Here is a 22679-nt window from a genome sequence, read left to right as displayed (position 1 = left end):
TCTTTTGTATGTGCTGGGTCTCACCATATTTCTGCACTTCAAACGATTTGTTATAGGTGTGGCCCTGCACCTCCACAAAGATAAACCACTCTCCAAACAAGGGCTGGTCAGACAGAGGGAAACTCATGTTCACAACGCCTACAGGACAGAGAAATATAGTTAACACATTCATGCATGTATATACATACAATCATATACACTCCTGATATGACAACTACAGAGTAGATAGGATTATGACTAAAATAGCCGAAACTAAGTACAAATAACACCAAGCGAAACACTGAAATGAAATCTAAAGGCTGCACAATGACGGTGCAAATAAGCTGCAGAAGGTGTTGCTCACCACAGCAGACAGATTTTAGGCTTTTCCACTGGACCATCCTGGATCCTCTTGGATCCTGAGAGATCAAATTAGAAGTTCAGAAACCATTGTTAAGACTAAACAGTTCACATTTAAGTGCTGACCTCCTGCATGCTAGTCATTCATTATACAGTGGCATGTCATATATTACTGTTGAGTCAGGTCTAACAGCTCCTGAACTGAACTTGACCCAGAGACCTGCCTCTGACCACTGTCAACATACTCTTACAACTTTTCCTCAGGTGATACATGAGCTGCAGGTGAGAGAGTAGTAAAAAAACAACATCTATGTGCTTGTCACTAGCTGTAAGTCATGCACAGGCTTCCCGAAGCTTCTTATGAAGTAGCAGCTTGTTATTTGCCCTACAAACATCTTGAGATCTGAGAAGAGAGACAATAAATAAGCAAGGGAAGTAAGAACAAGAGGGGGAGACACACAGTGTGTGGGGGGTTGTGGAAGGACTGATAAAGACAAAACCAACAGACGAGAAGAGAAGAGAAGAGAAGAGAAGAGAAGAGAAGAGAAGAGAAGAGGTTCCTTTCATGTTGTTTATCCTTGTACTGTTCCAAAGAGCACCCTGTTATCTAGGTGAGCTGCCCTGACTTCTGCTCTGTAATCTCCGACCAAGCTGGGAACTAAAATTGCCACTGTCCCCTGGGTGGTCCCACCAGCCTCCACTCACCAAAACATACGCCTCAATCTGGAACAAAAAAAAAAAAATGGAAAGAAAAAAAGAGAAAGACAAGAAGAAGACGTTATGAATTAGACACAAACTGTAAATCCTAGAGAGGATCCTAAGCCTCTTCCCAACGCTTCTCCCCGCTCGTTTCTTATCCAACAATCATCCATCTGTGAAAGTGAGCATTGCCCTGTACCAGCGGCAGACCTTTATAGCTGCAAACATCAATAAACCGTCTGTCTGCACAGTTGCACAGTATATTTGGAGCCATTGCTAACATTCCAAGAGAAATGACTCTAGCTTGGCTCCTGTAAATAGGTAGCTGTACATTTCTCTGCACTCACAGAAGACCAGGTTTCTCCTCTTAATTGCAGTAATTACACATGGAAAAGTGCTAAATATTATGTCATTCTACTGCTGATGTGATATGGGTAAGATGAAAACAGAATTTGTATGTTTTTTTTGCAACACAGATTTGACCACAACTTCTATTCATTCTGACTGAAGACTGTTACTCAATTCTTCATGGTTTGTTTGCCTGGTTACCGTGAGTAGTGCGCAATGTTTTCAATGTTTTTGCTACGTCTTTATTGGCTTTAAGATGACATAAACTTTGAATTACCTTGTCATTTACTGGCCTCAGGTCTGGTGTGACTGTGTAGACATTGATGAACACTAAAGACAGAGAAAGAAACACAATATTGAGAAGAAAAGGCAGGTCTGCACCTTCAAGCATATGAACATTAACTAGTATTCCTGTTAGGATCAATGAATCTGTGGCCCACCAAATTCTAAAATATTGCTGCCTGACCAAATTGATTAAATAACTGAATTATTTTGTTGGATAAAAATGATAGATCCCAAACAGAAAACAGCACAACACCTATAAGGGTCCATCGTTGTGATGATTTTCAATCAACCAAGTTTTATTCTATGACAAAACCCTAAAAAATGAGCCTCAATTCTCTGCATAACTGATTAACTACCAGGTGCACTATGAGGGAACCTTTATGTTTGGGTTTGTAGACGGGCTTGTCAGTCTGGATGAAGACAGCTGTGCCCTTGCTCTCCACTGTGACGGTGGTGAAGTTGTGGAAGATGTAGCCTCCCTCTGTGAGGTGACGGTTCCCCCACACCTTTAGATGGGCCTGGCCTCTTAGCCCAGTGGGAATCTAGTGGCATAAACACACACAAAAACACACAAACAAAGAGGATCAGGGCTGGATTTATCACAAGTAAATTAGGTTATTGGGGGGAGGACTGATGTGTTTACTATTGGCTGCTGTACACAATTCACCTTGATTCAACTTTTTAAATATATTTTTATGGAGCAAAAGCTACAGCACAACAAAAGAACTACATCTAAACACCAGAGGAAGATGCCAAGCTATAACACAGCACACTACACATGACTGTATTTCACGAGAATGAGGGTGGAGGTTACAGGGAGGGGAGAGAGCGAGAGAGACAGAAGGGAAGAATCGAGTTGTGTATACTAGACTGATCTATTCCAGCCTTCGGGGGCGGCGGACCATACATGCACGTCAACAGCTGTTGCATATTATATTGAGGCTGTTACCTTATTCCCAATGAATGAGCAGAGACAGATGTTGCATTACAAATAATGTTAGTGTTGATTTGCATGTTGCCTGAGGAATGTGCACACAACGGACAAGGGGCTCTCACTACTGTGCAGCTGTCACCGCTAAACAGTGCCGTGCATTTTAAACATCTCTGGAAAGCAGCATGCATGTTACTGTAGGACACTGCTGAGGAAACAAATGAGAGCTACAGAACACAGTTAGACTCACCTTTAGTTTGATGGTGCCTTTATCTGAAATAGAAACAGAGCATTTTCATATACTTACATCTCATCTCTGAAATCTGTATAACATCTGTATAACACAATAATATCCAGCAGTTTTGAGAGCTACTACATTGTGGTTGTGTTTGCCTGAATGTGTTCACCCTGGGTTCACAGGAAATCCAGCTGCAGCCTGTCTCGATGCCACTCTGAGGTAGAGCAAGCACCATCTATTAATGGTGCTGTCAAACAAATCACACACTGTATACACAAAGTGGCTGGTGGGATGGGCTCAACTGATGCCTCCAATCAAAGATAACATCTATAAAAACCGTAGCTGGTCAGGAGCACACAGTGAGGGCAGAGGTGAACCAGGCTCACGTTGCATGTGTTCTTCAACCTATGTTTTTATCAGCACTGCCCACCTGTGTGATGTCTACATCCTTTGGATAAATCCCATAAAGGGGGTGTCCCATAGCTCAACTTGTTAGTGCAAGTTTGCTCTCTGAAAGTGATGCATTGTGCCAGTGTAACCTTAGCTTTGTTCTCACCGAGCACCGAGCCGTGGCTATGGGCAACCGTCTGTCCCTTCACCGTCAGCTGCACCTGGACGCGTGTTTCTGCTTTTGCATTGAAGATGGTTACGCTCACGCTCTCCTCCACGCCTGCTCGAAACACTGAAGGTGCGGCTACTAAATAACCCCTGAGAGAAGAGCGGGAGAGCAAGGTGGAGGAAGGGGAGATGAAGCAAAGGGGAAGGAGAGAGGTGAGGTGAGGAGAACAGAGGGCATGAAAGTACACAGAGCAGGAGAAAAAGTTAAAGTGGCATAACAGAGGGAGAGGTGGTGGCAGGAGATAAAGTAGAGGTCAGAGGTCAGACAACAAACACAAACATCACTGCTCCACTTTAAGGTGGATTCAGGCACTGATACCACTTACCATTATTGTTTTATAGTGAATATATTACAGTGTTGCCCACAGGTGAACCAAAGCATAAATTCATGTTTCTCTCGCTGTTTCTCGCTGCTTCCCTGTCCCACACGCACGCAACGAAACACACATACAAACAGGGACATTCCACATGGATCTGTGCAGCGAGATCAGGTTTAATTGCGATGGTTACCAGGGACGGAGTACCTGTTGGCCAATGAGCTTTCCGCTCTGGCATTCTCTTTGGGTGGTCTGGCACCTCTGACAGAACCTTGGCGTCTGTTTTGAAAAAGTAACGACTGAGATTCCACACGGTCACTCTGACATTTAATTGAGGGAAGGAGCCTGTCACAGAAGTCACAGAGCAAAGGTCACTCTTTGATGCTTATCGACAGTCTGTAAAAAAAAAAAAAAAGGCCCAATTTATGAAGAATGAAAGAATATGCCATCTGGCGCTGAGGGGGTTTTATCTCTCAGGTGACAAAGACAGAATAATAGGTGCTCTTGTTAGCGTGGTCCTGCTTGACTTCATCAGTGAGTGTGGTCTGTTAGGGAGTATGTTAGGGGCGTGTAGAGCAGTTGATGAAAGCATCCACCAAATGATGTGTTTGTTTGGGTATCAAAAGGTAACTTGATTTGAGAAAAGTAGACCCAGTCCTATGTTGACTATTCCAGCCACATGTGGCAGACTATGTAGCTCCTGACCCAGTCATCCCAACTCTAATTTTTAAGGCAAATAGGCCCATTCACCACCTGAAAACTTTACTGAAGATCACACAAATTAGGAGTGAGCAAAGCCTTGAGCACAAACCCAATTGCATGCCTGAGAGAAGGATCAGGTGGTTGGCATTACGGCACTACGGCACTACAGCCGGAGGCAACTCCAGTTCCTGAGAGAGAAAGTCATGAGAAAATCCCCTGGAAAATAAGGCTTCGGGAGAAGGAAGATAATACGAGGAAATTGACTCTGCGCGTTTGATCTACAGTGAGTTTAACCAGCTCTTGGATGAGCCCGGATCAGGTGGTGGAGACCATGCTTATTTCAGTCACATGGCCTGATGTACTCAAGTTCTCATTGTTTTTGCCCAACTTTTGTCCTCAGCTGAGCGCTGGTTGGTGCCTGAGAGGGATTTGTGAAGGTGAAGGCTTTAACAGTCCGTTCTTTTTAGTTCAGTCACATGGTCATAGGTTCTTAGCCTTTTTTGTTTTTTGCCCAAATTTCACCCTCAGCTGAGCTGTTTAATACGTGACAAAGATTTAAGCTCTCTTTTGTAAATCAAGCCTGCATTGGCAGTAATTTCGGTTAATTCACTACACAGAGCCGCACTCAATCCCTCCCCCCTTGGACAACCTGGAGGAACTGTTTACAACTCTTTACTATTAACACAGCTCTCAAGGTCAGGATTAAGCTTGCAGGCAGCTGACAGCAGCCTGACTGATGGCAGCAAGGAGGCAAAAGTCAGTTTTACCTCTTTTTCCTCTGGGTCTGGACGAATAAACTGAGTAAAATAGGCTTCTATTAAACCAGTGAACTTAAATAATTGTCATTATCTTAATGGGCATGAGAAAAGCTCTGCCATCACAACAAAATCAGAGAGGCTGCCTCTTAGTATATCACTTCGTAACTGCTCAAAGGTCCAATAACTAAAGAGTGAATGAAAAACATGAATGGCAAAGGGTTGTGATAGTACAATGTCGTCATCAGTAATGACATAAAATCACATATTCACAAACAATATGACAATCTCACAGATAAGGACATGTTGCTTATGCAGTAAATATGATAAACAATGATCAAGACGCTTGCTGCACATATTTGAATTGAAAGGCTGGTGTTGCAATGAACACAAACACAGTTCTGTATATAGCAATTCCCAGTTGAGAGCATCGGGAATGCTTGTAGTGAGGTTAAAGCACCGCACTACACTTCAACGACAACACATGCAACACAGGCTACTTACTGTCTGTCTTGTGCATAACTTGAGCTCACGTTGCAGATGAACAAAGTCCATGAAAGACTCAAAGCTGTCAGAGACAACCGCAACATTTTGGCCCCAGTAACCGAGATAAAGCTGGATATCGGCTCTCCCCTCTGAAGGAGTTTCAAGATTTTCCACCTCTGATGAAAAGTTAAATGAAATGTTAACAGTCTGTATCTACAGCTCTCTCAGTCTATCTATCCATTGAGGTTGATTGGAGTGATAGGTGTGCAGAGCTTCGTCCGGAACCAAATATCAACTTTTTGTAATCATCCCACTTCGCCAAATCCAGTTCCAAGCAAATCGTGGAGGTTTTTTTCCTTTTAGAGCCCCGAGTACACGGACAGTCCTCTCCCATGTGCCTTCACCCGCCCCGGTTCCGTTCTCTCATATTTCAGCATTACAAATTGTGAGCGTCCTCCCACTTGAGCGAGCAGAAATGTCAGTGTAAAGAAATGTTTGACATGTAAAATCCGTGCAACTGTTGCTTCCCCGATAGTTCCTGGTGATCTCTTTCAAGTCGGTGGATCTTTTTTTCTCTCCCTCTGCTCCTACAGCAGCGACTGAGGAGGCGATCGGCGTCAGGCTGCGCTTCATTCACTTCAATAGCTCCTCTCACTTCTGTGCTGCGAGAGCATGACTAACCCCAGTGTAAGGAGCGGCACGGAGCCTGCTGCTCAAACCACCATAAATTACCTGCACATTTTACATACTTGGATCTCAGCTGACATCTCAGAGGATTCACCAGCCACAACTAGTTCACTTTGGGTTGGAAAACATTACAGGATTGCTCAATAGGAAAACAGTTTTTAAAAAAACCCAAACAAACGCTTGAAGCACAATTATCCAAATTGCAGTCAGTTGTTTTTGTACTTCTTGGAGTACGTTGATGCCCTCTACAGATATCTGCTGCCCTCCAGTGGTAGATGAGCTCAAATGCAATTGAAATAAAAAACCAAGGCATTCCTCTTAAAAGAAGTATTTATTTACAGCTTCTGAGGTACTGCATTGGTGAGAATAAATGAACACTGATGCACAGTAGATTGTCCAGTAGGTTTCCTGAAATGCCTCACAAAAACATACAGCATTAACATCACATTTAAACCCTTAAATGTAACCTGTAAAGAGTAACAACATTAAAGTAATTCACATTTTGAAGGAATACTTACCCACAAAATGACCATTCGTAAATTAGACTGTCATGTTGTGTTAACCTTTAATTTGTTAAGAAATCTTTTTCTTGCATGCCTCCATGGAAAACGGTGAACATAATGATTTATTGATTGATTGGGGACCACCTTTAACAACAGAAAACTATATTAAAGCATCAGTTAAAATTTCCTGTAGTATAATCCAAAGCTCATTAACCAGTTGTATGCTCAGTATTTCCCAAACACATGCATTTTTTTTAACTAAAAATCCTTAGTATTAGAGTCTAACTTAGAAGAGAGCATAGACATGTTTCAATTTGGTATTTTTAAATACTCCGTTTTAGCAAAAATACATGTGTTTGGGCGATACTGAGCATACGACTACATAAATGAGAATTGGATTATACTACACTTGTGGGAGTGTTTGTAAACGGACGTTTTGATGTTGTTAAAAGTTGAACGTGGTACCCAGTCAATCAAAAAGCTTTATATTCTGAGTTTTCTGTGAGGGCATGCAAGAAAAGCAAAGTTTTCTTCACAATTTCAAGGCAACATGGTATGACTAACTGATACACAAATGGTCATTTTGTGGGTGAAGTATTTACAGTAATTCAGGCACCTGGAGTTCAGCATCTCTCAAGTGGAGCATGGCAGATCAATGGCTCAGCAAACACAAGCCCTGACCCTTATGTTGAACATGTATGAGAGAAGGAAACACTGAGACTCAAATGCAAAGGATAACAAGAAAAGAAAGCACTGCTAAGGTGTGCTTAAAAATACACTTTAAATCCCTGCTTGTGGCACTGATGTCCCTGTGCAGAAACAGGAGCAAACATGAATGCCAATCAACCAACACATCAGTTGTATAATTGATTTAATCCTTTTATTTCTCAAGAGCATCCGTGAATGATGTTCTCAACAGTGAGGTCTCTCTGTTTCTCAGCCACTATGTTGTGGTACAGTTTGCAGTGGAGTTTTCCTTGTTCAGGCTCAGTGAAAGCAGCCTTGGAGAATACTACTTGGTTGTCCCGGTTAACCTCCACTCCGTACTCCTGACAGAGTCGGGCTGTGAGTGATGTGTCTAAGAACAAGAGCTGACCCAGTCCATGAAGAGGAAAGCGACAGTTGCGACTGTTGTATCCGTGGCTGTATATTAGCAGCAGATCTCTACGACATGTCATCAGGTGACGGTGCAGAGCACAGCTCTGCAGGAAGTTCAACCTCTGGGCCAATCGGAGCAAACGTATGGGGTTCTGCTCCAGAAAAGCTCGGTTTATGGAAAGAGCAAGTGTGATGGCAGGAGAGCTGCGAAGTCGCTCAGGGAGCTCCATGATGTGCTGTGTGGCACGAGCTGAACCTGGGGGGGATGGGGAAAAAAAGAGAGCAAGCATGAAGAAATGATCCTGATCATGGCACATAAAGAAACACCTTACTTTATTTTATAATTTAGTCAGAGGACTGCTGAAGACAGATCTCTGCATCAATAGCCTGCCTGCGCAATTGATATGATGCTTAACCACACATGCAAATCAAAAACTTGCATGAAATAATAAAAAACAGTGACCAACCCAAGTTGTACAGCAGACCAAGAGCCTGGAACTCTTCCTGGTTGGGATGTGGCCCTTTTTCAGTTGCATAGCAGTCCAACAGCCAGCTCAGATTCTCCTGTAGGTGTGTGTCGTTAATGCACGGGTCATAGAGCCGCAGGGGCTCACCACAAAGCCGATAAGAGGCGTAGATCAGGAACCGCACTGTTCGCTCTAAAATGGCCACACAGTTCTCCCCAGACACCCTCTGGATGATCATGTCCTGCTTCACGCCACGCAGTCGATCAAATACAAAGCCGTACACCTGTAGGGCAAGATAAATGTGTTATTATATGTTGTGAAGATTTTTTTCTATGTACTCATTATTGCAACTTTAATATTACTGAATTATTACTGGGCTATGACAAATATGCCACATCAGAATCAAAGTTACTAGCTTTGGCCGAGATCCTCAAATTCTGATGTTTCATTTTAGTTTTTCTGCAAAAGATATTTACAAAAATGATATGGCCACTGGTCGCTGAAAGTTTTTCCAGTTTGTCAGGCACCATAACACACAGCTTGTGCTATGTAAAGAAAGTGCTGCAGTTTGTGTTCAAAAGCCAAATATTTAGTCACTGCTATATGCTCATTTTTATGTCTTTTTGGTACTTTAAAGAACAGTTTGTTAGACACATGAGGTTTTGGAGGATGTTTACATGAAGTTGTGTTGGCTTAGCGCCTGTGTGCATACTAGTGAAGTCAAGCGTAACCAATGTTTTAACTGCCATTAGGGATGTGTAGATGATGCTAAAAGTTACAATTCTAAGTGACCAATCCCCTTAATATACAAGTTAGTTTTTCTTGACTACACTTTAACAATAGTAGAAACAGTGACTGGAGAAACACTACTAGCCTCAGTCCAGGGATGCAGGTGAGGGGAGGCAGCGACGTCATCAATAAGGTAATGCACAGTTTTCAGCAGCACAGCAGGTGGACGGAGGTCAGTGGGGATTGTGGAGTCTTTCCCAGCTGCTGGTCTGGAATACTCTTTGACAGCACGCAAGGGGTCTCCCTTGGGCTGTCGATCTCTTTCTGTGCCTGCCAACATCTCAAAATGGTGAAGGCGGTACTGTGCCTCACGGGCCCGCAGCTCACGAGCAGGGCACATGGTTTGGCAGGTTCCCCTGGGCACGGTCTCTTTCCCATGCTGCTCACATCTCTCATCCTCCTCCACCTCTCTCCCCCTTGCTTTGACATGGCCTCGCCATTGCTCTTCACTCCTCTGTCTCCATTGTCCTCCTGCTGATGCACCCCTCCTCTGCGGGTGAGAGCTGCGTGAAAGAAACAGGTTGTTCACTGAAAATGTAATCCCATAGGAATCAGATATAAGTATACACAATAACAGCTTGTTTTCTTGTGTGGTGGCCCTCATTGACATCTAACAACAACCTGTAACGACTGACACATAACCGCTATACTGATCAGCCACAACATTAAAACAGCTGGCAGGTGAAATGGATAACATTGATCATCTCATTACAATGCAATGTTCTTCTTGGGTCCTGGCATTCATGTGGATGCTACTTGACACACACCACCCACCTAAAACACTGGTGCACACAAAGTAACCCCCCCTTGTGGCAACAGCACTCCCCAGTGGCAGAGCTCAAGGTGTCGACGTGGCCTACAGATTCCCCAGATCCAAATCCAGTCGAGCATCTGTGGGACGTGCCGATACCCCACCTCTGCCTTGCAATCCACAAGACTCTGCCACCCACATCCTGGTGCCAGACACCACAGGACACCCTACGGACATCCTGTGTCTATGCCTCACCAGGTCAGAGAACCCCACCGCAAATCAGACTTGACTAAAACCTCTCATGGCATGTAAAAAGGACTTCTGATGTACCAGCTCATCCCATTAGTGCTCAATAGGATTGGGATCTGGGGAATTTGGAGACCAGGTCGACGCCTTGAGCTCTTTGTGGAGTTCACATCAGGGGGTGCCATTACTATGAGGGGGTGAAGATGGTCTGCAACTGTGTTTGGGTGAGTGGCGTATGTAAAGTGGCATTCATATGCATACCAGGACACAAGGTTTCTTGGCAGCATATTGCATTGCAATGAGATAATCAACGATCTTCACTTACACGGTCAGTGGTTTTTAAGTTGTGGCTAATCAGTGTATGTTTAACTGTACTCAGTTCTTATCTAAGAGGTGTGGCTACCCTTTTCCCCTGTAGTTCTACATTTCTTTGTGCAACACACCTGACTTAAAAGCTTCCGTTGTCTTACGTTATGCAGAGTGCACAATGCTATATTACTTTCCACCTTCTATTGCTTTTTCCCCTCCTTCTTAAGTCATTGATTGACAAAACAAGAAGCATTCAACTTATGGGCGTACCACCACCTACCAGTGTTTGAGTTAAGTTTGGGTTTACGTTAGGTGTTGAGATAAATCCTTACAAACTTTGTAAGAGAAATGAATCTGCAATGGACAAACCGTTAGCAAACGGTTTAAACAAAGCTATCATGCTAGCTCTATCCGAAACCTTTGTTTTCGCCGTCTTTTCTAAAGCAACAGAACAACGCACACAATAGCAACGTTTCACCAGTTAGTAGCTGGTAACTACTGTAACGTTACCGTACTGGTAGCTGTAAGAAGCTACTGGCAACTGTACGAACTCACCAGGCGGCAGTTGTTAGCTTGCTCCGTCAGTTAGCTAGCTAACAACGACAGATATCGCGCGAATGGCGTCTCTACTATCGAAGAATATTCAAGTTAGATGAACCAAATTGTCAAGATACGATAGAAAACTTGGCTAGGGATGTAATTTTCTGGGAAATGGTTAATAAATGTGAAATAAACTCCGTGTACTCACATGCGACGAGGCGCTCTCCTCCGGTTCATTGGTCCTTCAGAAAAGACCGCTCGTCACTTTCCAGCATCAGCCAATAAAAATGCGTCATCGTTGTTTTGATGCAACGTCACATCCGGAGTTGGACACAATACTTTACACACAGTGAAAAGGCACGGCCCTTGACTTAAGTTATACATATTGTACTACGTATCTTTAACCATTTCCAAACATGTGAAAAAAACAAACCACAGTTTGGGCCTCTCGTGTTAAATTCACTTGTAAAACACACGAGGCACGAGCTGGGGACAGACAGCAGAATTCATTCATAAAACTGGACTTCACACTTGTAAATCAAATCATTATCAATGAATGTGTGAGTGTTCTCTCTTATCAAGCAAAAATAAATCTGACATGTATTCATACTTGTCCATGCCCTCCAACTCTGCTCACATACTTATTTCCCCAGAACCAAGACTCCTTATATATCCTCCTAAGACCTCAGCTTCTGTTCTGGTCTGCATTTTTAATGTCTCTGAGCTGTTTGGGATCAGAAAGACCTGATAAGTATACAAAACTAAACATTGTCTTTGAACAGGAGGTAGTTTTGGAGAAAAACAAAGATATGTGAGGAGACTGGGGTTATTTGTCATTGTCACAGTGTGTAATAAAGTATATAACAGTTTATTTAAAATGTATGGATGTTGTGCAAAGACTAAATTACAAAGAATGCACCATATCTAAAAGTATTGTGATTTGTTCATTTGTAAGTCTGGATGAATTTTCCTTGTTCCATCCTCCAAGCAAGAAATGTCCTTTTGTCTGTAGAGACAATCTGTCACACCTAATTAGTCAAAATGTCCTCAAATGAGACAATTGTTAAAGCTTGTTGCTGTTGCTAAAATTGGTGAATGTGTTAGCATATCAAACTACATACATTATTAATCATAAATTAACAATTTTCAACCATATAATGTGATCAGGTTTTGTACCTTGTCCACTTCTGTGTCAGGATTGGCTGCAGACTGACTTGGCAGAGATGGCTGACATGTTGTTTTTACATGGATTAGTGTATCATGGTCTTACTACGGCTCATAGTGTCCACGCACAAAGACAACAGGTCTAAGTTAGGAAGAATGAAATACAAGGTGCAGCAAATGTCCTCATGAGGATGCAGGGTCTCAGGAGGACATTAAGGTATTTTTTGCAGCTGTATTTAACACATCATAAAACAGGAATATCCCCCTCTTGCATATTGTTGCTTCTCACTTAAATGGCCATGCTGATTGTTCCATTTTATATTTTATTATTTTTTTGTTGTTGTATTTATTACCAATGTTCCATCTATAAAACAGTATCAGTCATTATCCAACATTTACAATATCTTATAATACAGCTGCAAAGAAATCAGACAAGACACAAACGCTACAAATATATGCAAACCGGGAAGATTTGGGGTTGAGGGGTATCCAAAGTGCATGTACTGTGTATCCCATGCTGTGTGCTGTCCTTCACTGTTTGGGGCAGAAGAGCTTGTGGGTTCTTGCAGTGCCAAGCTGTTCTTCCTCAGCGGCCTGCTGGACATGGACTGTGTGGCGGCAGATCAATGATGACAGCTCCAGCAGCTCTGAAAATGTACTAGAAAAATGGAAAACACCCAAGTTTGAGCACAAGTGTAACCTCGTCAGGCAGGATGCATTTTAGGTGCTACTGAATACCATTGAGTGCCAATATTCAACTCTTTAAAAGGTCGAGTGTGTAGGATCTAGGAGCATCTATTGGCAGGAATGGTATGTAATATTCATAACTGTTTTCAGACCTACAAAATAAGAAGTGTTGTGTTTTCCAGACCTTAGTAGTTCTCCTACATGCTTGGCACACAGAAGAAGTTTCAATTCTGCATCCTCAATGCTAGATGCCACTAAATCTTTCACACTGGACCTTTAAAACTATCTTGTTTCAACTACGTAAATATGAAATTTCTTTAAGGATGACTTGTGTCATACAGTGCATTTCTCTGGATAGGGACAAAAGAGGAATAAATCAACACGTTGACACAAAGCAGATCATAGATTTACAGTATCCCCAGCTTCCAAATGACAAGTTCTCTTCAGTATGTGCCTACCCTGACAGCTGCTGACTGATGTCCTTTGATGTTGTTTTCATGTCCCTAAGGCACTCAAGGGAAGTGCTGTTGTCCGTATGATCTCCCTCTGTGCACTCCATCAGCAGCTTCTCACTGTCCTTCAGGCAAGCCTCCGCTTTATCTGAAATGTGTAGATACAGGTGCATGTGATTATAACAATATTTATCATCAAGTTAAAGCTTCCTGCAAAATACATATATGTCATTTGGCGTTTACAGGAGCAATCAGTGGTTAGGTTACATAAAATAATTTAAAAAGCCAGAAGCACATTGTTTAAAATCAAATTTCTTTTGTGAGGACCATAAGAACCATCTTCATGAGTTCCTGCAGCACATAAATATCTGCTGTAAACCAGAATAATTCTGATTGTTTGTACTGCATTTGTTTTGTCTCTGCTTATCTCATAGGTTTGGAGTGGACAGGATTGTGTTGGAGAAGGGTGCTATAAGATATTTCCATGCACCAATTAAAATTTACCTATTTAAAGATAAACTACGCATATACAGATATACCTTTCCTCGAAAACAATGTATAGTCTCATACAAAAGTAATCCTGCTCAGTCCTCAGTTATGACTCACTAGAAGTGTGTGTCAGTGTGTTTTTCTGTAGAGACTCTGCCCTCTTTCTTATTGTCTGTGTGTGGGACATTTATGGGTGGGTATCCCCACAGTGCTCAGCTGAGTTTGGGGGCTTTACAAAAAGGTAGCAACCAAGTATTAGACTTTTAACAGCAGCCATCCAAGAGACACAGAGCCAAAAAAAGTTAAATATAGGGAGACAAAAAGCCTAACGAGAGTAAATCTGGGCCTGGCTTTTACTTTCACCTCTACTAGCAAGCACATTTACAAATAGTGCCTGACAATCCTGCATAGTATACCTTTAAGAATTAGCATCAGATTATAGTTGTTGTGTTACAGTGGCAGAGTTAATCTGATCGAAACATTTATACACAGTTCGGATGAAGCAGATTAGCTGAGTTTTTGAGTATTAAAGTAAATTACTGATGATTAACAATGCTGTTTTGGACAACCTTTTTTGAAATAACTTTTGAAACATAGTGACAACAACCTAAAAACTCCATTCTGTCGCTATCAATGTAGAAATTCTTGACAGGCAGCTCATGTCGGGTGGTGTCAACAGCTGTGGCAAAAGACTTGTAATCCTTTGTGAACTGCCTGGCAGTTTCTGCTACTGGAGTCAGAGCAGCAATCTGAAGGAAAAGAATAACATTAGTGAGACGAGAATCATGTAGCCATACTTGTTTTTATACACAGTTTACACATTTTTTTCATTTTCAAAATACAAACCAACTATTCAACAGCTGTTTTGATCATACAATACCATCAATCAGCACAGATGCGACCCAGTAAGCTTTAATGAAGTATGAACATGCAATAGCAGCAAAGTATCTCCAATGATAAATGTCTGTGTGTTATGATACTCCATCATACAATGGACATTTTTAATATGTATGTTATGTAAGAAACATTTTCCAGTTATAAGTTTGTTGCTTGGCAATATGGTGATGATTACATTATGTGTGTCACTAAAATCCTGACCATTGACACTGTAAAAAAACGAAATTCATGTTCTTCTTTCACTTGGCTTTTACAGCATGCAATAACAATTTTTAAGATAGACCAAACATCAAAAAGGTCCTCAAAGGATGATTTCCTGACCTGTAAATCCAGCAGCTCATTCGTTAGCCTGTTTTTCTCCATGAGGAGGTACTGACGCTTTTTCTCCTGGACCTCATTATGAAGCGCCTCCTCTTCCTCCATCTCCTGCATGATTCTTGCCTCTGCCTCAGCCTTGAGCTTTGCAGTATTGCTCTCCATCTTATGTCACACATCAAAGAGACAGAGCCAGATGAATCACAGCATGGGACTCAGACAAGTGGTTTATTCCCCACAGAGCACAGAGGACAATTCACTAAAAACTACTTAGACACAATGTTTCATTTAAAATGTTGTACTCTCTAATGTCCTCTGATTTAACAAAGCAGATGTATTAAAAACAAGGTTTTAGCATATCAGATACACTTATATGTTAGACACATTTACCTTAGCTGTGAGGTAGGCCAGTAGGAATGTTTGCATTTCAACAATCCTCTTCTCATTCTCTGGATGTTTCTCCGGCTCGACTGCATTTTCAAGCACCGTTTTTTCTGAGAGAGATAGAAAAAGAACGGTTACACGATAATCTCATTTGAAAGTTATTTCAAGCATTTTAAGAGTTAAAATCATTTTACCTTTAATGACTGAAATATCAAACTCTGGGCGAAAGCAGTGTCCATCTGAGAAAGTGGACTGCAGAATACTTCTCCCAAGCAGTGAGGGCTCAGTTGTGTTTGACATCATTGCTGTGAGAAAGATAACATGAACATAATGCAAAAGTTATTCATAGAACTCATTTAGACAATGTCACAGACTCAATCAGAACTCAAGGAAAATGGGTGAATAAAAAGATATTTGCATTGCTGGGTTTCACTGCAAGATTTCAACAACTGACTCAACTCATAGGGCACACTACAATTACCATGCTCATTCATGAAAAACTACAAATACACATTCACAGTTATCACCATAGGAAGCACTTACATGTTGCTAGAGCCTGTGGGGCCAGTGAGCGTCTTGGTGGAGTGCCCACCCTCGGTTTGGTACCACTGGGCTTAGGCGAGGAAGGCCTTGGTGGTGCAGCCATCGACTCATTGGTCAGCGAGTTACTCTGTTAATGGGTACACAGGTGCGATGAGATACAAATGTGTAATATCAAAAGTGAGACAACAACAGACACCTGAACTGCATAGACACAGGGGAGGCAGAATTTTAGTAACTATTTAAACACTTAATAGCAGATTGGTATCTTAGGTCCATTTACAATATGTAGCGTAGTTGGATTACCATGAGTGAAATACATATATGTTACATTAAAGCATCAAACCAAAAACCTGTAAAAGTAAAAAATAGCTATGGATATGGGGGGATATGGTTCTGTTAATGTGAACCACTACAAGAAACACTTTATTCTATTTGCCAGCACCGCAGTGAAAAAATGCTTACTAATTAGTTGGAAATCAAAAGATGCTCAATATTATAAGGAAAAAACCCTCAACCTTTCAGAAAAGTTGGGGTCCCTTTATCAACATTCTGCCTTCTTTGGATTTAGCCGACCACAGGGATGCGACTCTTCCTGGACCAACCTTAACTTAAACTTTTATATTGATTTTGTTAAACAGTCTTTCCTATCCATATGACATAAATGGAGAACCACACAGGGGTGGTGGTGGGGGGTGGATGCTGAACAACATCCTGTTTTTTTCCCGCAGTTTCTGATCCATTTGTAAGTTTATTAACATACGTTTGTATGTAGAAATGTCCCATAGGTTTATCTTTAGTACAACCTCTCTGTATTTATACTTAATGAACAGCATTTTTCCTCACTGTAATTTGTTAATAAAACCAAATCTTTGCTTAAAAAAAAAGTAAAAATAAAATAGCATTACCTTTGAAAGAGATGTCTTCTCAGCAGACTGCATGTATCGAGACTTGACAATAGTCCCACTTGCTAAAGATTGATGAAAAGATTCACAAAGAAAGAAAAACTTAAGAAATAAACCAAGCTCAGTTTAGCCTAATTCAACATTTTTGACTGTGTATGATTCATACCACCAATGTAATATCAGCTGCAAATTCCCTTAAAAAGGGAATAGTTTTGTTTCAGAATTCAAACATGGTACAAAAGATGCCAGTCAAAATGAGCATATTCACAACAACTACCTTGCAAAGACATCTGTGATATTGATTTTTATTATTAAGCTTTGCACAAATCAGTGTACATCAGTTTCAAGTTGGAGTGCCACTTTAAGCTAACTGTCGCAGAGAGACGTTGGAAAGACAGTTTTAAACACTGGAGAAAGACTTAATGGGAATTGTTGACATGAGGCTAACTGTAAGTCATGTCTGATAAGGGACATTATAACTCAAACTAACTAACATGAGTGAATCCACACAAATACTTACATTTAGCAGTTTTCTTCCCATTCCCACTGACGTTGGATTTATTAGCATTGTTTCCACTTTTCGAGCTAAAAATAAACAAAAAAAGTAGCAAGGGAATTCAATAATGTCGACATGAGAGCACAAATAACGAAGCTGGTTTATATTTATAGAAGAGGCTAAACCGGAAGCTGAGCTGTAACGTTAATGTTAGCTTAAACTTGCTACCGATAAATGACATTATTGTTACGACTAACAAGAACATAAAAGCGTATACATATATTTGCTTTTATAGTCTAGTGATACTAATTAATCGTATGTCTGGTCCAGAAGTGTAAAATGTAAATGTCAGCTAAATAAAGCACTACAATGTAACTTAACGGCGTCTGTATTCAAACGGCTCCTCTCTAACGTTACAAATTGTAACTGGCCAAAAACATGCAAATGACACGACACTCGCTTACAATGAAGAAAAAATACAACAAAGTCTACCTTTTGGCGTCAGTGGAGGTACTTTTTAAACTACTTGGCAGTGCTGAAGTTCTTCTCGACGCCATAATGTTTTGAAGCAAACCGCCTGTACGCCAGTTTGGTCAACCGTCAGAAACAAGAGGTGATACAATGGTTCCGCCCTGCTTCTTATTTGCCCATCTGTGGCTGACTGCAAAGCAACACTGACAGTGTAGGCTGACCTCTGCTGTTGTGGGGTGTCTGCAGTCAGAGTCTTGGTACTAAATTATACTATTATTACAGTGTTTATAAATAAACAACAGTTGAAGATGCCCCTCTTGAGAACAAAATCAATTTACTGTAAAGTTAAAAAAAAAAGTTTGGATATGACTTTAGCATGTGCAGAATGATGATGCATAAACCAATACACTGTTGGGAGAATGAATTAGTACAGTAGCTGAATTTCTTGTTATAGCACAAAAATAAAAATCGTATAAAGAGACATATTGCCCGGAGCCATCAAAATGAGCCATCTAACTAAATAAATCAAATTAAAACCCCACCCTGACCCGATAATGGGTTATCTATATCTATAAGCCTTGTAGCCTTTTATCCAGGCTAATTATTTTAATTTCAGGATATCTTCCTCCAGCAAGGTTGCTCAAAAAGTTGGCTAATTCCAGATATGCTAATAATTGGTGGCTAGCTAATAATGCTAGCAAAGTGTTGAAACTACAAAACTATACCACCACTATATGTAGATATAAACTATATAAAATCACAAATAACTATAGACTAGATAATCTAACTAGGCCTAAATAATACTTTGAGACAGGACGCCTCTGGGGGTTTTCTCCCCCTTTTCTGAGGGGGCATTTCCCCAAAGGATCTTACTCAAGGCTACATTTTTACTTTAAAGGAGAGAAATCTTTGAATGAGTCTCCCAACAAATCCCCAAACAACATATATAGACTATATCAAAGCTTTTTTTTTATGTGCAACCTAATATAAGTACATAGATTTTTGAGTGACAAGTAATAAGATCAGTTCACAAAAAACAGTTCTGGTGGAATATCTCTAGATAGCAGCAATTCAGATGAAATGTCACATTTCACTGTAGCACAGCCATTCAATACATGTGTTGGGAGTAGATTTAGTGCCATATATTGGCATAAATATGATATACTGTTATAGCCTATAGCCTAGATGAAGCTACACAGCGTTAATATATATATGAAGTAAATAAAATTAGACCCACCTTTATCAGCAGCAACATTAAAGTGGTATGCACATTTCTAATTAGAATCCAGTAATATAAATCATTCTGAAATGGGCCGTTCAGTATAATGAGTACTATTACTTTTTGTACTTTAAGTACATTTTTATGCTAATAATTTTGTACATTACACAAGTAGCCTAACATTTGAATGCAGGGCATTTACTTGTGACACAGTATGTCTACATTGTGGTATTGCTACTTTTACTTAAGTAAAAGATCTAAGTACTTCTTCTACCACTGTAAATAAATAAATAAATAAAAAAATACTAATCTTGTTTCTCCAGTCGAGATACATCCTCATCAAGTGTTCCTTCACTGAGCAACCATTTAAAAGTCCATTGCTGCTCCTCTTTGTTCCAGTCCATGGTGGACTTGTCAGATTAAATCATGCTGCAGCTTGCTTCATTCATACCAGCAACAGTCCTGGTTAAATATACACTGTACTGATTATTTGATCACTTATAGTCTGAAAAAGAAAACCCAAGTTATTTTTTTAATATCTCAGTTATTATTTCTCTTGAGAGGCTGTCCTTTCCAACTGTTTGAGAATGACCTGATCCCTGATTGTGGCTTTAAATATATCTCTTTTATTTATGGTCATATTTTTGTTGTCAGTTCTGCATTACTTTGGATGTAGTCAGTATGTAAGGTTTTCTTGCCCTGTCTTCTTCTACAGTGATGTTTCCTTGCTCATATAGGGCACATGCATAATAATATGAACACCTGTACCTAACTGATTACGACCATGGTGTTGTCTTTTTTTCAGTGAAATTGCAACAGAGAGGGGCTGATTGATATATCCTGGACTTCTGCATTATAATGTGCAGGTGCTCATATCATTGCGTCCAGAACAGGGGCCCCAATCAAAAATTTATGTTGGAGAAAGAATGCAACATCTGCTTTGCATTGACGCCAAGGGGATTTCATAAACTACAGTTGTTCTAGTGACCACTAGATGGGTGTAAAGGTCTGCATTCACTGTCAGTGTCCAGTGAGATGAGAAGAAAATACTTTCAGTCTATATAAACTACACTGAAGATTATGTCTCAATCTAATGTGCTGACTGAAAACAAAACCAAAATACATTTATATATGTATTCACGCTGTTTATAATGTATTCCCTTGTCAGTGTCATGAGGTGGTTGAAGTCAAACCCAGCCAACACTGCATGGTCGTGTAAACACTGAGCAGGTAACTACAACATCACAGGGAAAACAGAAATGCATCCAGTCCACCTAAACCCAGAGGTATCCCACATCGTCACATTGGAGTCTTTTTTATTTGCTGTTGAAAACCAGTGTAGATTATAACCACTTACGTGCATCTACCTGCATGTGTGCGTCTTCGTCCCACATGTGTGGGTATCTGCTTAGTGAGTTCTCTTTCCTGTAGTTTACGGGTTGTCTGTGTGCACAAGTCTTAAGGAATATAATGGGTGCTGATCCCACCTGTCTGAGCTGGTCTTGCATATCGGGAAGGACAATGTGAGGACAGTGGGTGTGGGACTGGGTGGTAAACACTAGCCGGCAACTTCTGTCCTAAATCACGTCCCCAGACATGGATGGATAAACTACAGGGGTAGAGAGAGAAAGAATCCTATTGGCTTGTAAAGGGTGGTGAGTTTTAACATCTGCACGGTGTCCTGCAGTATAACATAATAGTATTTTAAATATAGGCTATCTTTTTAAAACAGTAATTAAATTAGATTTTTATGAAGTGCGTTTGCTGGATAACATCCAGGTACTGAGTTTTATTTTGACCTTTCTGCTTTAATGAATTTTCATGATAAAGGTTGAACATTAGGGCTTGGCACTAAAACAAATCTCTCACAAATACATGCCTGTATTTGTATGTGTGTGTGTGCCAAGCATGTGATGTGATGTGATGTGTGTGTGTGTGTGTGTGTGTGTGTCCTACTTTATCAGTCTGTGTAAAGGCCGGGTCTTATCATTGCTCTCCTCTCTTTCTCTCTCTCAGTGTAATAAAGCCCTGAGGCTGTGTGTCCGCATGCTGGCTGTCCATCTCTCACCACCAAGCAATGCCAGGACCAATAGCTGCCTTTGAGGTGGAAAACAAGTGCCGTTGATGATGGTGATACGTGCAGTACGGACTCTTTTGGATTCAGTCAGTAAAACTTGGTTTAAGTAATAGATTTTTTTTTTTTTTTTTTTTTACTAAAAAGGTGCTTTCCTTTTCCTTTGCTCAGGAGTAAAGGGTGAAATCCTGAAAGGCTGAGGAGCTGAAGTAAAAGAGTGAGAAGTGCACGTTGAAAGACAGCGCTATAAGGATACATGGAGTCACTGAATGAAAGTCCTTGTCTCTCTTTCTCTCTGCTCCGAAACTCTGACGTCTAACGAAGGATTTGTCTATGTCACTGTGACCTCACTGATACTCTGCTTTGCCACTTTAGGATATTTCAGCGTGATAAAAGAGCAAGATGAAACAGCTTTAATTCATATTCTGAAAGTGACGGAAAGTTGTTGTCAGCTCCTCTAACACATGTATGTACACACGATTACACACACACAGACAACCCTCCCATGCAGCCCACACACCAGCCTTCCTTCCCTTTGCGGTAAGCTGTTACTCATCACTGCCCAGTCTGCCAGTCTGGTCCACATAGCCTTCCAGGAATGCCTCAAATACACAGTGCCTCATGTAGAAAAGCCAACAGGCAGTATTTACAGCATTCTGTTGGATATCTGAGGTAAATCACAAGGCTCTACTGCTTTTGCTTGTGGGTATATGTTTTCATTACCGCCACCAAGGAGGTTATGTTTTTGGTTCAGGTTGTTAGTTTGTCAGCAGGATTATGCAAAATTGGCAGGCCAATACAAAATTTTCGTGTGGATCTGAATGACACGGCGGATACACAAATTATTTTTCACTTTTGTTAACACTGCGAGAAAGGGTGCTTGGCCATGGCAGAGGTCTGTGCTCTCCAAGTGCCCCTCTAGTTTCTTGAAAATTTAAAGGAGCAGTGTGTAGGATTTAGTGGCATCTACCAGTGATGACTGCAGATTGCAACCAACTGAAACTTCTGGCATGTGCCAAGCATGAACTCCCAGTTAAGATTCATCTGCTTACTACGGTGGCTGACATGAAAACATGAATGGCCCTAGATCAAGTGTTTGGTTTGTCCATTTTGGGCTACTGTAGAAATGTGGTGAGGACTCACCCCTATATAGATATAAGCAGCTCATTCTAATGTAACGAAAACATGATGATTATACACTAAAGAAAACATACTCATCATATTTCACTTATGCCAACTAACCACCCTAAATCCTATATGCTGGACCTTTAAGAATTGAATTTAAGAACTTAAGTATTGGCTACCTCTGCTCTCCAGAGTAGACAGGTGTATGATTTCCACTGTTTGCTCTTGCCTAGGTGGCTCTTGTTGCAGAGAGAACCTAATACAAGACCCAACCACTCAGCCAGGAGCTCCCAGTACTAAGTAGTTAAGCTCCTCTCTGTTGGCTGACCATAGTAAGCAGTGGGGCATTAGGA

At 41.0% G+C, this 22679-nt stretch overlaps 3 protein-coding genes across 3 annotated transcripts in view; all 3 read right to left on the bottom strand.

Annotated features, from left to right (window-relative positions):
- The window catches only part of cpamd8 (C3 and PZP like alpha-2-macroglobulin domain containing 8), a 52583-nt gene extending 46150 nt beyond the window's left edge, over window positions 1-6433 (bottom strand). The window contains exons 1-8 of the mRNA XM_033622255.2: window positions 5737-6433; window positions 3397-3548; window positions 2853-2875; window positions 2048-2213; window positions 1664-1716; window positions 1045-1062; window positions 344-398; window positions 25-138 (exon numbers count right to left, since the gene is read on the bottom strand). Of these exons, the coding sequence (XP_033478146.1) occupies window positions 25-138; window positions 344-398; window positions 1045-1062; window positions 1664-1716; window positions 2048-2213; window positions 2853-2875; window positions 3397-3548; window positions 5737-5822 (667 nt within the window). The 5' untranslated portion in view covers window positions 5823-6433. The remainder of the gene's footprint in view (window positions 1-24; window positions 139-343; window positions 399-1044; window positions 1063-1663; window positions 1717-2047; window positions 2214-2852; window positions 2876-3396; window positions 3549-5736) is intronic.
- Window positions 6434-6717: 284 nt separating this feature from the next.
- On the bottom strand, window positions 6718-11473 carry sac3d1 (SAC3 domain containing 1). Its single transcript, XM_033620965.2, has 4 exons — window positions 11317-11473; window positions 9348-9765; window positions 8474-8756; window positions 6718-8262 (listed from the first exon to the last, which is right to left on the bottom strand). Exons 1-4 carry the CDS (start codon window positions 11343-11345, stop codon window positions 7796-7798), a joined length of 1197 nt encoding a protein of 398 aa, XP_033476856.2. The 5' UTR covers window positions 11346-11473; the 3' UTR covers window positions 6718-7795.
- Window positions 11474-11957: 484 nt separating this feature from the next.
- Window positions 11958-18057, bottom strand: haus8 (HAUS augmin like complex subunit 8). The gene is made up of 10 exons (XM_033621288.2): window positions 17930-18057; window positions 17462-17526; window positions 16945-17006; window positions 16040-16166; window positions 15691-15801; window positions 15503-15606; window positions 15119-15277; window positions 14508-14649; window positions 13418-13559; window positions 11958-12930 (listed from the first exon to the last, which is right to left on the bottom strand). The coding sequence occupies exons 1-10, from the start codon at window positions 17992-17994 to the stop codon at window positions 12804-12806; spliced, it is 1104 nt and encodes a 367-aa protein (XP_033477179.1). The 5' UTR covers window positions 17995-18057; the 3' UTR covers window positions 11958-12803.
- Window positions 18058-22679: the final 4622 nt, after the last annotated feature.

This window comes from Epinephelus lanceolatus, chromosome 6 (genome assembly GCF_041903045.1).
Source record: "Epinephelus lanceolatus isolate andai-2023 chromosome 6, ASM4190304v1, whole genome shotgun sequence".
Lineage (NCBI taxonomy): Eukaryota > Metazoa > Chordata > Actinopteri > Perciformes > Serranidae > Epinephelus > Epinephelus lanceolatus.
Note: the sequence above shows the minus strand (reverse complement) of the source record. Positions and strands in the feature narration are given on the sequence as shown.

Bases quoted from the DNA above. Each gene is read 5' to 3' on its own strand.
- sac3d1 (XM_033620965.2), bottom strand. From the start codon at position 11,345: ATGAACCGGAGGAGAGCGCCTCGTCGCAT. The intron at 9,766-11,316 runs GTGAGTACACGG...TCTTTCACGCAG, and splicing joins AGGAGAGCGCCTCGTCGCAT to CTCTCACCCGCAGAGGAGGG. The intron at 8,263-8,473 runs GTTGGTCACTGT...CATCCCCCCCAG, and splicing joins TGGTCTGCTGTACAACTTGG to GTTCAGCTCGTGCCACACAG.
- haus8 (XM_033621288.2), bottom strand. From the start codon at position 17,994: ATGGCGTCGAGAAGAACTTCAGCACTGCCAAGTAGTTTAAAAAGTACC. The intron at 16,167-16,944 runs GTAATGCTATTT...ACCCATTAACAG, and splicing joins AGAAGACATCTCTTTCAAAG to AGTAACTCGCTGACCAATGA. The intron at 15,607-15,690 runs GTAAAATGATTT...TATCTCTCTCAG, and splicing joins TGATATTTCAGTCATTAAAG to AAAAAACGGTGCTTGAAAAT.